Here is a 15,009-nt window from a genome sequence, read left to right as displayed (position 1 = left end):
AACAGGCGATTGGAAAACCGATGGATCGGTCGTGGTGGAGATAATGATCAGCAATTCATGTCATGGCCTCCACGCTCTCCCGACTTAACCCCATGCGATTTCTTTCTGTGGGGTTATGTGAAAGATTCAGTGTTTAAACCTCCTCTACCAAGAAACGTGCCAGAACTGCGAGCTCGCATCAACGATGCTTTCGAACTCATTGATGGGGACATGCTGCGCCGAGTGTGGGAGGAACTTGATTATCGGCTTGATGTCTGCCGAATCACTAAAGGGGCACATATCGAACATTTGTGAATGTCTAAAAAAACTTTTTGAGTTTTTGTATGTGTGTGCAAAGCATTGTGAAAATATCTCAAATAATAAAGTTATTGTAGAGCTGTTAAATCGCTTCAATCATTTGTAATAACCGTGTAGTTGACTGTTGATGTTTGAGTTTACATATTGCCATTTGGGAACAATGATAGTAGGTGTGGACGCTAGGAAATGCAATGGCGAGTAATCGGAATATTTCCGCCATATTCTCCTGTTTGACTTAGGTAGGTGGGTGACAGCAGCAGAGGCAACCTGAAACATTTGCGCCGTGTGTAGGGAATGCCACTGGTCAGAGCACGGCAAGGAAATGGTTTTCTCGCACCGATAATTCCTATCCTGTATCGTTATTGGCGAGGAGGAATGGTGTCTTTATACTAACACAAGGAAAATAAAGGAATGACTGAGCCCAATCATCATCATCAGTTATCTGCTATATTAGCAGGTCCTTTGCCTCTCCATTTTCTGCGATCCATTGCTTCCTTCTTAAGGCTGCTGTATGTTGTACCGTCCATCATGTCATCCAGTATCTGGAATCTCTTCCTTCCTCGCTTTCTTTTCCCTTCTACATAACCTTCTAAAACTGTTTTTATCAGTCCGTCATTCTTTCTTAATATATGCCCAATCCAATTTCTTTTTCTTCTCTTTATTACATCTAGTAACTGCCTTTTCTCTCCCACTCTTCTCAGTACCTCTTCATTTTTTACTCTGTCCATCCAACTTATTCCTTCCATCTTCCGCCATGTCCAAATCTCAAAAGCCTCCAGCCTTTCTCTGTCTTTTTTCCTCATAGTCCATGTTTCAGCGCCATATAGAAGAACACTCCATACAAGACATTTTATGAGTCTCTTTCTGAGTTCTCTGTCAATACCGCTGCAGAAGATTCTCCTTTTCTTATAAAACGCCTCTTTTGCCATTGCTATCCTTGTTTTAATTTCTGTGGTGCACTTATAGTCGGTGTCTATCCTGCTTCCAAGATACTTAAAATTTTGCACCTGTTCTAGTTTTTCTCCATTCAGCACAATTTTTAGTTCCTTATTTCCTCCTATTGCCAATAGTTTTGTTTTATTTGTGTTAATTTTCATTCCATATTTTTTTCCGTTAGTTGCAACGGTGTCCACCAAATCCTGTAATTATTTTTCCCCTGTGGCTAGAAGGACCATGTCATCAGCAAATCTCAAGCACCCTACTCTTCTTCCTCCAATTTCTACTCCTTTGTCATCTAATGAGCATTGGTCAATCATATTTTCCAAGTACAGGTTGAAAAGAGTAGGTGATAAACAGCATCCTTGTCTTACTCCTTTCCCTAGTCTGATCCAGTTCGTACTTTCTCCTCTCACTTTAACTGAAACTTTTTGATTAAGGTACAATGAGTTTATAAGTCTTCTGGTTTTCCAGTCCACTCTCTTTTCCCTCATAATAGTCGCCAGCTTGTCCCAAATCACATTGTCAAATGCCTTTTCTAAATCGATGAAGCACATATATAGGTCTCTTCCTTTTTCAATAAACCTTTCTCCTAAGATTCGTAGGAGCCCTATTGCATCTCTGGTGCCCGTATTCCGTCTAAAGCCAAACTGCTCCTCGCCGAGATTCTCCTCTATTACTTTTTCAAGTCTTATTAATTATTCTTAACATCACTTTGGCTGCATGTGAAATGAGGCTGATTGTCCTGTGCTCGCTGCATTTCTTGGTTCCTTGTTTTTTCGGCAATGGAATCATTACTGTTGTCAAAAAGTCCTCAGGCCATTCACCACTGTCATATTTTATTACATAACCTCAATATTTCTCTTATTCCATTGTGGTTCAAGCATTTTAGTATTTCTCCCGGTATTGTATCTGTACCTACTGCTTTGCCATTTTTCATTGCAGCAATAGCAGACTTTACTTCTTCCATTATGATGGTCGGTCCTTTCTCTTCATCACTTACACTGTTGTGTGATTCAAGTTCCAGAGTTTCTGGTTTGTTATTTGTGTCATATAGCTCTTTTATATATTCTTCCCATCTCTGGAGGACATCGTCACGATCTTTATACACTACCTCTTCGTCTTTACTCAAAATTTCCATAGTAGCGCTTCCTGCTCTGTTTTGTTCCCATGTCATAGTCTTTACTCTGTTGTATAGTAAGTCGTATCTTCCTTTCCTGTCCAGTTCTTCAATTTCATCACATTCCTCTTTTAGCCATTTTTTCCTAGCCCGCTCTGTTTCTCTTCGCAGTTCGTTATTTAACCTTCGGTATATCTTTCTTGCATCTTCAGTGTTCTTGTTTTTCAATTTTCTTCTCTGAGCCCAAACAAAGCAGTTAATCCTCTGTAAAGATCTGCACGCACCCACTAAAGATAATGTTATGCGTCTGGTGTAACAGTAACGATGCGGTGAACTACGAATTGCTTCTCCGAGGTGTAACATCACTGCTGACATTTACTGTCAACAACTGAGACGTCTTGCATACGATCTGGAAGACTGCGCGAAGTGATGCTACTCCACGAGAACCCCCGCCTGCATTCTGCTAGACTGACAAAAAACACTATAATGGAGTTGGGTTGGGAAGTCATTCCGCATCCACCTTATTCGTCTGACGCGCCCTCAGTTTTTCACCTTTTCCGCTCTGTCAAAGGACCTTCAAGGAAATTCCTTTCCGGATGAAGATGGGCTCCATACATCGTTCGGCGAGTTCTTCGCCTCAAAAATCACTTTATTTCTACAGTAGCGAAATCGAAAAGTTACCCCTGCGTTGGCAGACTTGTAAATAAAGAAGGAGATTATATTGTTGATGAGTAAAGTATTTGTTGTGTGTGTTTGCTGTCATTATTAAACTTATGATAAAAACGGAACGAACTTATGCACTAACCTAATACAATGTAATCGGTAAACTGCAAAGTTTCTATTTCTGCTCCTTCGGCTTTAATTCCTTTTACAAATTCCTCCTGGATTTCCTTCACTGCTTGATCAACGCAGAGATAGGCTGGAACCCTGTCTCACTCTCCATTCTCAACCGCTGCTTCTATTCATGTCCGTCGACTTTTGTAACTGTGGTCTTGTTTCTGTACAATCTGTATATCACCCTTTGCTTCCTGTATTTTATCCCCATTACTTTCAAAAAGTCCAGTCAACAACTGAAACGTTCTCCAAAAAACTGTAACTGCTATAAATGTAGATTTGCCTTTAATCAACCTGCCTTAGAAGATAAGGTGTAGGGTTAATATTGACTAATTTGTTCCTGCACTTTTCCGGATCTGAAACTCATCGTCCCCGATGAGCTTTTCCTTTCTTGTGTAAATAATTCAAGTTAGTATTTTGCAACCATTACTTATTAAATTGAGTGTTCTTTGGTATTAACATCTGTTCCATACATCTTGCTGGTGGTGGAAAAGTTATTTTGTCTGGCTCCCCCAAAAATCTCAATAAATGTGAGGGGGTATTGTCTACTTCAGGGACCTTGTTTCCACTTAGGTCTTTCAGTGCTGTCAAATTCTTGGCGCAGTATCATGTCTCCGAACTCATTTTAACCTATTTCCTCTTCTCTTTCTATAATATTGTCCTCAAGTTTGTTCGCTTTATATATGCTCTCTATATATTCCTTCCACCTTTCAGCTTCATTGCTTAGTACTGGCTTGCCAAATGAGCTCTTGATATTCACACAGGTGCCTACTTTTCTCCGAATGTGCCTTCAAATTTCCTATAGGCAGCATCTATTTATCCCCCAGTCACGCATATTTCTGCATCCATGCAACTGTCCTTCAACGATTCCTGCTTAGCCAGTTTTTTGTTTTTTGTCGGTTTCATTTTTTTCGTCTACTTAATTTAATGTATTTTATATTTTCTTTTTGCCTTAGTTAAATTCAATATCTTCAGTACTATCCATAGATTTCTGCTAGGCCTTTTATTTTTAATTTCTAGTCCAGATGAGTGGTCTGGCCAAAATTGCATTTACGGTTCCTTCGGGTCATTATCAGTAGCGGCGGATGACGTTTCTTTTGATAAATGCACCAGCCATTATTTCAGTGGTATGACTTGTAATATTGCAGTGCTAACTTTTCATCTTCCAGCATCCATAACTGATATTACTATACTGGTTTAACAAATGTTTAGATATAGGCGTATTAGCCTCGAGCAAATATTACAGAAACCGCCACCACAAAGTCGTTGCTATAGGTAGTTCAACTTCAAATGCCTTGATACTGACTTTCATCTGTGCATCCTATGCTTATTTACCGCAGAAAAACACCCACTCTCCTGAACTCCCTGCACACCATGTATCGATTAGTTGGTAACCACTAGAACATAAATAATTGTTAAGTCATCGCGCATTCTAAACTAGGTTAGCATAAGAGTAGCTAGAATGAGAACCGTACATAAACGTAAAAAATACACTGAAGAGCCAAAGAAGCTAGTACACCTGCCTGATATCGTGTAGGGTCCCCGCGAGAACGCAGAAGTGCCGCAACACGACGTGGCATGGACTCGACTAACGTCTGAAGTAGTGCTGGGAGGAATTGACACCATGAATCCTGCAGGGCTGTCCATAAATCCGTAAAAGTACGAGTTGGTGGAGATCTCTCCTGAACAACACGTTCCAAGGCATCCCAGATATGCTCAGTAATGTTTATGTCTAGGGAGTTTGGTGGCCAGCGGAAGTGTTTAAACTCAGAAGAGTGTCCTGGAGCCACTCTGTACCAATTCAGCAAGTCTGGGGTGTCGCACTGTCCTGCTGGAATTACCCAAATCCGTCGTAATGCACAATGGACATTAATGGACGCAGGTGATCAGGCAGGATACTTATGTACGTGTCACCTGTCAGAGTATTATCTAGACGTATCAAGTGTCCCATATCACTCAAACTGAACACGGCCCACACCAATACAGAGCCTCCACCAGTTTGAACAGTCCCCTGCTGACATGCAGAGTCCATGGTATCATGAGGTTGTCTCTCTACCCGTACACGTCCATCCGCTCCATACAATTTGAAACGAGACTCGTCCGACCAAGCAAATTTTTTCCAGTCATCAACAGTCCAATGTCGGTGTTGACAGGCTCAGGCGAGGCGTAAAGCTTTGTGACGTGCAGTCATCGAGGGTAACGAGTGGACCTTCGGCTCTGAAAGCCCATTTCGATGATGTCTCGTTTAATGGTTCGCACGCTGACTCATGTTGATGGCCTAGCATTGAAATTTGCTGCAATTTGCGGAAGGGTTCCACTTCTGTCACGTTGAGAGATTCTCTTCAGTCATCGGTGGTCCCGTTCTTGCAGGATCTTTTTCCGGCCGCAGCGATGTCATAGATTTGATGTTTTGCCGTATTCCTGATATTTACGGTACACCCGTGAAACGCAGTGATGCAGTGTCGCAACGCTCGTGCTCGGACTATAACACCAAGTTGAAATTCACTTAAATCTTGATAACCTGCCATTGTAGCAGCAGTAACCGATCTAACAACTGCGCCGGACAATTGTTGTCTTATATAGGCGTCGCGACCTGGAATGACAGTCAGCGTTTGGACCTTGAAGCGAGCCTGCTACCACACGTCCAGTCTTGCTATTGCTGCCATGGCTGGAACATTATCAACGCAGCATGGTACAAGGTCCTGGCTGCTTTGGTGGTGATCTGCATTATGTCATCCATGGACCTGGCGCTGCGCCACTTCCGCGGTCTATCTCATTAAAAGAGATTTCCTGTCACAACGAAACAGGCCGAGCAGCCATAAATACTGCCTGCTGTGGGCATGTGATATCTGTCGTCGGTCACAGCCTATCCAATAAGTACACCAAGCCAGTAGTCAATCCGATAAGTGCCATACAGCCTTCGCTACTATTAGACATTGCTTCCAATTGCTGAAAGTCTGTGGTCTGCACCTTGCTGCCTTCCAGCTGGGGGCATACAGCTGGTTGACTTCATCTGGCTCCAAGATACCACCCAGTGGTCCTTGGTTCACCGACTGTGCTTTTGGGCACCTAGTTCCTGATCTACTGTCACCACCTGTTTACGTCCAGTGGTTCTGTGCCTTAAGCTATTGGCAATTTTGAAAAATTATGGGCAAACCTACCCTGCAGGGGACCATCACAAAGGCCAAAACGTGTGATACTCCTTTTAGTCGCCTCTTACGACAGGCGAGAATACGTTGGGCCTCTTCCAACCCTTGGACCCCGTGGCGTTGTCATTGGCTTTCTAGAAATCGAAAAACCATAAAGCATAAAGTGACGCTGACTGCTGGCATCTGTGCACAGCCAGGACGCCACTGGCATTGTGCTGACGTGGACTTGTCTGCATGATTCCTCGACGGTCGAGGAGCTGGTTCATTGCACCTGCTCTCCATTCTTCCATTTGCACCAAAATCATGGTCTGTAACGAAGTGAGCTACACTCAAGACCGTCCTGACCCTGCTACACAACTGAAATAAAAAGGACTGTTTGGGAATTTATGGATATCAAGTAATACGCAAGGATATGTAATTACTTCGTCTCATTTTACAAAGAGCATCACAAAAATTATTAGCAGCAATAAAATGCTGTCCACATATGGCGCTGATACTACTGGCTTACACTGTTGATGTGTTATTAATACACTGCCAGAAAAGAATTAGTGCATTCCCTAAGAGGTTTCCAATTTACATAAGATTTATTGTTGCAACAGTGCATTTGGAGTACAGTACGTGAAATGTTTATATTTCCAGATCAATAGGAGAAGCAATTCTCGGGTACCAGGTGTCTATCTATGCTGAAACACTCGTATTAGTGCATGGTGTATCCTCCCCGTTTGACAACGTAGGCGCTGACTGGCATCCAGTGGATCGTACAGATGGGCGAATACTGTCCTGGGAAACGTTTTGCCATGCCTGCTCGACCTGTTCACGTAGTTCTACAAGAGTCGCTGGTTGACGAGTCGCATGAGTCGCTTCTCGTTCCATCATAACCCACATGAAGCTCGATTGGAGACAATTCCGGAGATATATCTGGCCAGGGAAGTTCCTGCACGTCTTGCAGAGGACGTTGAGTTTCATGGGCAGTGTGTGGGCGGGCATTATCCTGTTGAACAGCGCATCACCTTCCTGTTGCAAGAATAGTGAAATTACAGGTCTAACAATGTTCTCTCCAGAAACACCAAAGGTGAACGAGAGGTGTAGCTTTTCGCACCCCAGACCATAAGAACTGGGTCGAGCCAATCTGTCTTTAACAAATGCACTAGATTAGATTAGATTAGATTAATACTAGTTCCATGGATCATGAATACGATATTTCGTAATGATGTGGAACGAGTCGAATTTTCCAATACATGACATAATTAGGTTAATTTAACAACATACTTAAGTCAATATAACAACTTTATTTTTTTGTGTTTTTTTTTGTTTTTCTTTATTTTTTATTTTTTATTTTATTTTTTTTAATATTTTTTTGTTTTTTTTTCTTTTTTTCTTAATTTATATCTAAAAATTCCTCTATGGAGTAGAAGGAGTTGTCATTCAGAAATTCTTTTAATTTCTTCTTAAATACTTGTTGGTTATCTGTCAGACTTTTGATACTATTTGGTAAGTGACCAATAACTTTAGTGCCAGTATAATTCACCCCTTTCTGTGCCAAAGTTAGATTTAATCTTGAATAGTGAAGATCGTCCTTTCTCCTAGTATTGTAGTTATGCACACTGCTATTACTTTTGAATTGGGTTTGGTTGTTAATAACAAATTTCATAAGAGAGTATATATACTAAGAAGCTACTGTGAATATCCCTAGATCCTTAAATAAATGTCTGCAGGATGATCTTGGGTGGACTCCAGCTATTATTCTGATTACACGCTTTTGTGCAATAAATACTTTATTCCTCAGTGATGAATTACCCCAAAATATGATGCCATATGAAAGCAATGAGTGAAAATAGGCGTAGTAAGCTAATTTACTAAGATGTTTATCACCAAAATTTGCAATGACCCTTATTGCATAAGTAGCTGAACTCAAACGTTTCAGCAGATCATCAATGTGTTTCTTCCAATTTAATCTCTCATCAATGGACATACCTAAAAATTTGGAATATTCTACCTTAGCTATATGCTTCTGATTAAGGTCTATATTTATTAATGGCGTCATACCATTCACTGTACGGAACTGTATGTACTGTGTCTTATCAAAATTCAGTGAGAGTCCGTTTACAAGGAATCACTTAGTAATTTTCTGAAAGACAGTATTGACAATTTCATCAGTTAATTCTTGTTTCTCAGGTGTGATTACTATACTTGTATCATCAGCAAAGAGAACTAACTTTGCCTCTTCATGAATATAGAATGGCAAGTCATTAATATATAATAAGAACAACAAAGGACCCAAGACTGACCCTTATGGAACCCCATTCTTGATAGTTCCCCAGTTTGAGGAATGTGCTGATCTTTGCATGTTACGAGAACTACTTATTTCAACTTTCTGCACTCTTCCAGTTAGGTACGAATTAAACCATTTGTTCACTGTCCCACTCATGCCACAATACTTGAGCTTCTCTAGCAGAATTTCATGATTTACACAATCAAAAGCCTTTGAGAGATCACAAAAAATCCCAATGGGTGGTGTTCGGTTATTCAGATCATTCAAAATTTGACTGGTGAAAGCATATATGGCATTTTCTGTTGAAAAACCTTTCTGGAAACCAAACTGACATTTTGTTAGTACTTCATTTTTACAGATATGTGAAGCTACTCTTGAATACATTACTTTCTCAAAACTTTTTGGATAAAGCTGTTAGAAGGGAGATTGGACGGTAATTGTTGACATCAGATCTATCCCCCTTTTTATGCAAAGGTATAACAATAGCATATTTCAGTCTATCAGGGAAAATGCCCTGTTCCAGAGAGCTATTACACAGGTGGCTGAAAATCTTACTTATCTGTTGAGAACAAGCTTTTAGTATTTTGCTGGAAATGCCATCAATTCCATGTGAGTTTTTGCTTTTAAGCAAGTTTATTATTTTCCTAATTTCAGAGGGAGAAGTGGGTGAGATTTCAATTGTATCAAATTGCATAGGTATGGCCTCTTCCATTAACAGCCTAGCATCTTCTAATGAACACCTGGATCCTACTATATCCACAACATTTAGAAAATGATTATTAAAAATATTTTCAACTTCTGACTTTTTGTTCGTAAAGTTTTCATTCAATTTGATGGTAATACTGTCTTCCTCTGCTCTTGGTTGACCTGTTTCTCTTTTAATAATATTCCAAATTGTTTTCATTTTATTATCAGAGTTGCTGATTTCAGACATGATACACATACTCCTGGATTTTGTAATAACTTTTCTTGATATAACACAGTAGTTTTTGTAATTTTTGATAGTTTCTGGGTCACTACTCTTTCTTGCTGTCAGATACATTTCCCTTTTCCGGTTACAAGATATTTTTATACCCTTAGTAAGCCATGGTTTGTTACAAGGTTTCTCACGAGTATATTTAACTATTTTCTTGGGAAAGCAGTTTTCAAATGCATTTACAAAAATGTCATGAAATAAATTATATTTTAAATTGGCATCAGGTTCACGGTACACCTCATCCCAGTCTAACTGCTGTAAGCTTTCCCTGAAATTTGCAATTGTTAAATTGTTGACTGAACGTACTACTTTGGAGGACTGTTTAGTATTGCTGAATGGAGCTATGTCATATATTGTAACTAGCTGTGCACTCTATGAGGCAGTGCTCAAAAGCAAACCAAATGGCTCTGAGCACTATGGGACTTAACATCTGAGGTCATCAGTCCCCTAGAACTTAGAACTACTTAAACCAAACTAACCTAAGGACATCACACACATCCATGCCCGAGGCAGGATTCTAACCTGCGACCGTAGCCGTCGCGCAGTTCCAGACTGAAGAGTGAGCGCTCACCAGGTCTTCGTTGTATGCACAAACGACCATCACTTGCATACAGGCACAATCTGCTTTCATCGCTGAAGACCATGGTGCGCCATTCCGTCTTCTAGGTCATCCTCTGACGGCACCAGTCGAGCCATGCACATCGATGCTGTGGCATGCCTGTAGTCCCACTGTTAGTTACCAGTTCGCAACAGTTCCTGATAACACATTTGAGTTGACATTCCCTCTTATCTTCACTGTGGTATCTGTACAATATGCCATTGCTGCCTTTACAATACGACGAACCTGGCTGGTTCAAATGGCTCTGAGCACTATGGGACTCAACTGCTGAGGTCATAAGTCCCCTAGAACGTAGAACTACTTAAACCTAACTAACCTAAGGACAACACACACATCCATGCCCGAGGCAGGATTCGAACCTGCGACCGTAGCGGTCGCGCGGTTCCAGACTGTAGCGCCAGAACCGCTCGGCCACCAGCGGCCGGCGAACCTGGCTGGCATCTATGCTATGTGGACATCCAGAACATCGACTAAGGGTGTGAAAATGTTCGCACAACTGACTAGGCACGTCCAACTTGTGAGGCAAGTCTCTGAAAGGATCATCACGTCACTCGGATGGTGACAATTCGACCCCTTTCAAACTCACTCAGTTGGCTGCAGAAGCGCGTCTCTGCGACATGGTTGCCTGTTTGCTTCACACGTTTGCACCACACTGAGCCTTCTGCCTGTCACCATTCCCTATTACAAGGTAGACAAAGATGGTGCTCTGGCAGCTATACCACTTCGCTAACTACTGGCAGACGACACTGAAACCATTATCAGTTAATCTGCTATGCCCCAGGTGGCAAAGCATCATCGGATCAAAATCAACGTCGTCTATCCAGCTGTACTAATTTCTTCCTGCAGCGTATAAAAAAAGCTTCAAATCTGATTTTTCTTCACATGTGCGAAATTTCTTACGGTTACGACAGATGGCACTGCCATAGTTAACAATCATAATGGCGTCTACTTAAGACACTCGTTGCAAGCTACGTGCTAAAATTGATTTCTTGGCTACTGAAAAGTAAACCATGTGAACATTCATAAATGTTTGTATGCAATATAAGGTAATGATGCTGTGATAGACGTACTGGTGGATGGTTGGCAAAGAGAGTTAAAGCGTCAGGAAGTGAGAAACTGAGCTCCATGATTGCTCACATTTGGGACATCCTGTCACAGCCTCTGCTCCGAAATGATGGATTGCGCGGACGCCGTTATTCGTACAGACCGGTGCATCAACTGCAGTTATCAGTGAGCAATGAAAGTGCAAGTGCGATGTTTTACAATCTTGCGCATCCAAAGGTGCGTTCGAGATGCCTTCCCCGAATGCTCACGACAGACTACTACAAAGTACTAAGGAAGTTCATTTCCCATGACGAATAAATCCACTCCAGTTGTACCAGACTAATCCTTCATTTGGATAAAATCGTACACACGACCTGACTTTCATTATATAAATCCCAATATCAGGCGCGTGATTGTGTACGAGAATGTCGTACCAGTCATGTAAATGTTCCAGCAAATTTATCAAGTAGTATGCGAAATCCTTTGTGGGTTCTGAGTCAGCCAGTACAGCACCGGGTAAATGGGGTCATGTAACTGCTCAGCTCGCTGCATGTAATGGAAGCCCAGTAAGATGGTCAACAGACTATTGCGTGAACCAACAGCGAATACATATGGTTACACATTACTCGGTGTTGGTTCCTGTGGCGGCCTCTCTCTTACGAATATATGTACACAGGGGTCTCAATGCAATTCGCGCAGCAGTCTGTTGACCGTCTTGACGGTCGTCTACGATCTGCGATTGTCTGGGCACTTATATGGCCCAGTTTACCCGGTATGTTTGCCTTGAAAATGGCGGGATGTTCTCCCGCCGAAATGTCGGCGGTGGCTGAAAGTGTTACGTGGCTGAATTCCCGGAAGTTATTTGAAAGTTGTATACGCCAGGAGAAACTCAGGTCTCACCTTTTCATACCACGCCCGCACGGTATCTCGCATGCTATTTGATAAATTTGCTGGTACGACATTCTCTTAAGCAATTAAACGCCCCTGAAGATGGGGTTTACATCCTAAAACCCGTGTCGTGTGTACGATTTTATCCAAGGATTAGTCAAGTACAACTGGAGTGGATTTATTAATCACAAAAAATTTTAGCAACAGTTGTGGATATCCCACAAGACTATATTATACAAAATTTCGTTTCCTCTGAAGTGTTGGAGCAGTCCGAAGCCAATGGAGAGGCCTTTCTGCTACGAATCTTTACAGGAGACGAGATCTGGGTGCATCGCTTTGAACCGGAAATAAAAAGACAGTCACTGGAGTGGCCCAACCACAATACCCAACAGAAAAGAAATTCAAGGCAGCTCCAGATTCTCGCTGACTGTCTTTTGCAGTACTGAAGGTGTCGTTCTCGGGGATGTGTTGCTAAAAGGGTTGACCACTAACTGTTTCAGATGCCTATGTGAAGACTCTGAACAAACGCAAGGAGCGCTTCCAACATGTTTGATCGGACAAGAATGCGAAAGAAATCTTGTTCCCATATGACAATGTACGCCCGAATACAAATTTCAGAACCCGGGAACACACTGTCAAATTGTGTCGAACATCGTTGACTCATCCTCCATATAGCCCAATTCTGTCATCCTCGGATGTTTACCTGTTTGGGCCGCTTGATGATTTTCTAAGCGGGGCACGCTTTGAAGATGATGAGAGCGTCATTCGTGCAGTGAAAATATAGCTATGAACACAGTACAAGGGCGTTGACCAACAGGGAATGCATGTCCATACACAACACTGGCGTAAGGCCATAGAACTTAGTAGAGACTAGGAAAACACTACGTGTAAAAGAAAGGTTGATTGATATTGTGACTAAATTCTAACTCTTAATAATAAATACGTTCTGAGGAAATGATCCTCGTAACGATGTAAGTGGTAATAAGTCGAATTATACTCTCCTTATCCCATGTTGCAGAGATAGATATGGAATACAATTTCATAGTCTAATTTTTCGAAGAATACTCACATTTTAACTCTACTTCTGTAGATTCACAGTAGTTTCCATTCGTTTGTATACTAATTAGGCTCCAAGACCCAGCATCACTCATCGAGACATTTCTTATACGAACGCCGCAGTCACCCGCTGTGAAATTACCCCAGAAGGCCAAATTCTCTTGCGATGACGTCCCTTCATGCTGCAGAAATAAAGAGACATTTTGTTATACAGACTAAATGAATGATTACAATGTATTGGCTTCGCTTATGAAGACAATGCCCTTATCGTTTTATCTATCCAGACATAAATCACGACTTGCCCTCACAGCTTCATTATAGAAACGATATTCTAGGCTATGACGAAGACAATTTCTCTGAAGTTTGCAAAGCAGGACCGAAGTTCTGACAGAAATGACTGTCAGGGTTGGATACGACAGTCGGTAAGAGCATTGACCACGAAATACAAGGTTGTGAGTTTGAGTCTCAGACCAGTACACAGTTTCAATTTGACACTAAGTACCAATACGGACTGAAAGAGTCATTCATTATAGGAACATACTGCAAGCTGTTAAGCTACTGAACAAGTGAAAGCTGATGTATTATGGAGTGTTACTTTACAATGCTACTGACAATGTTGTCAACAGAGTAAAATTAAAAGAATTATTGTAATGTGCTAGCAATAAATCCACAATACTATGCTCAATTATCAATACAGTCACAGATTAAAATATTTCAGATGGAACATTGATCAATAAAGAGATTGTAATAGTGGAAGTGCTCTGTAAGACAAAAAAAAGGACACCACGAACTAGTTATCCGGAAGGGGCGGAAATTTGTAGATATGATGTACATATACAGACAAACAAGTGACTACACTTCCTGAAAAACTGGTTTATCTATTCAAGAGAAAGAGCTCCACAAATTGAGAAAGTCAGTAAAGGGTTACTCCACCTCTGGTCCTTAGCCAAACTGTTACTCAGCTTGGCATTGGTTGACAGAGCTGTCGGATGTTCTCCTGAGGAATATCGTGCCAAATTATGTCCATTGGTGCGTTAGATCGTCAAGATCCCGAGTTGGTTGGAGGGCTTGCTGATAATGCTCCAAACTCTCTCAGTTGGAGAGAGATCCAGGAACCTTTTTGACCAAGATAGGGTATGGCAAACACGAAGACAAACAGCAGGAATTCTCGCCGTGTTCGGGTGGCCATTATCTTTGCTGAAACGGATCAGGGTGGTTTGCCATGAAGGCACCGAAACGGGACGTAGAATAGCGTCGACGTACCTCTGTGATGTAACGGTGCCGCGGATGAAAGGCAAAGGTTTCCTCTTATGAAAAGAAATGGCACCCCAGACCAACACTCCTGATTGTTGGGCCGTGTGACGGGTGACATCAGGTTGGTGTCCCACCGCTGTCTGGGGCCTTTCCAGACACGTCTTCGGTTTGGAATCTCGCTGATTGGCGTCGACCTGTCTTCAGAAATGAGTCCCGCTTCGAACTGAGCCTCGTTGAGGAATAAAAACGTGTCTGGAGGCTCTCCGAACAGCGGTGCGATACCTACCTGTTACCCAAGATATGCTCCGACAAGCAAGAGTTATGGTCTAAGATGCTATTTCTTTTCGTAGCAGGACTCATTTGGTTGTCACCGGCGGCCTCTTACACCACAGCGATAAGTCGACGATATTCTATGCCCGATTTGTTGTCCCGCATGGCAAGCTGTCCTCTGCTTACATTCCAGCAAGATAATGTCCGTTCGCACATGGCGAGAGTTTCTACTGCTTGTCTTCGTGCTTGTCAAACACGCTCATCCCAACAGAGAAAGTTCGGAGCATTATGGGC

General features: G+C 41.9%; 1 protein-coding gene across 1 annotated transcript in view; it reads right to left on the bottom strand.

Annotated features, from left to right (window-relative positions):
• Nucleotides 1-15,009, bottom strand: part of LOC126474761 (uncharacterized) — a 197,167-nt gene that overhangs the window by 94,424 nt on the left and 87,734 nt on the right. Inside the window, exon 3 of the mRNA XM_050102237.1 lies at nt 13,205-13,373. Within this exon, the coding sequence (XP_049958194.1) occupies nt 13,205-13,373 (169 nt within the window). The remainder of the gene's footprint in view (nt 1-13,204; nt 13,374-15,009) is intronic.

The sequence above is a fragment of the Schistocerca serialis genome, chromosome 4 (assembly GCF_023864345.2).
Source record: "Schistocerca serialis cubense isolate TAMUIC-IGC-003099 chromosome 4, iqSchSeri2.2, whole genome shotgun sequence".
Lineage (NCBI taxonomy): Eukaryota > Metazoa > Arthropoda > Insecta > Orthoptera > Acrididae > Schistocerca > Schistocerca serialis.
Note: the sequence above shows the minus strand (reverse complement) of the source record. Positions and strands in the feature narration are given on the sequence as shown.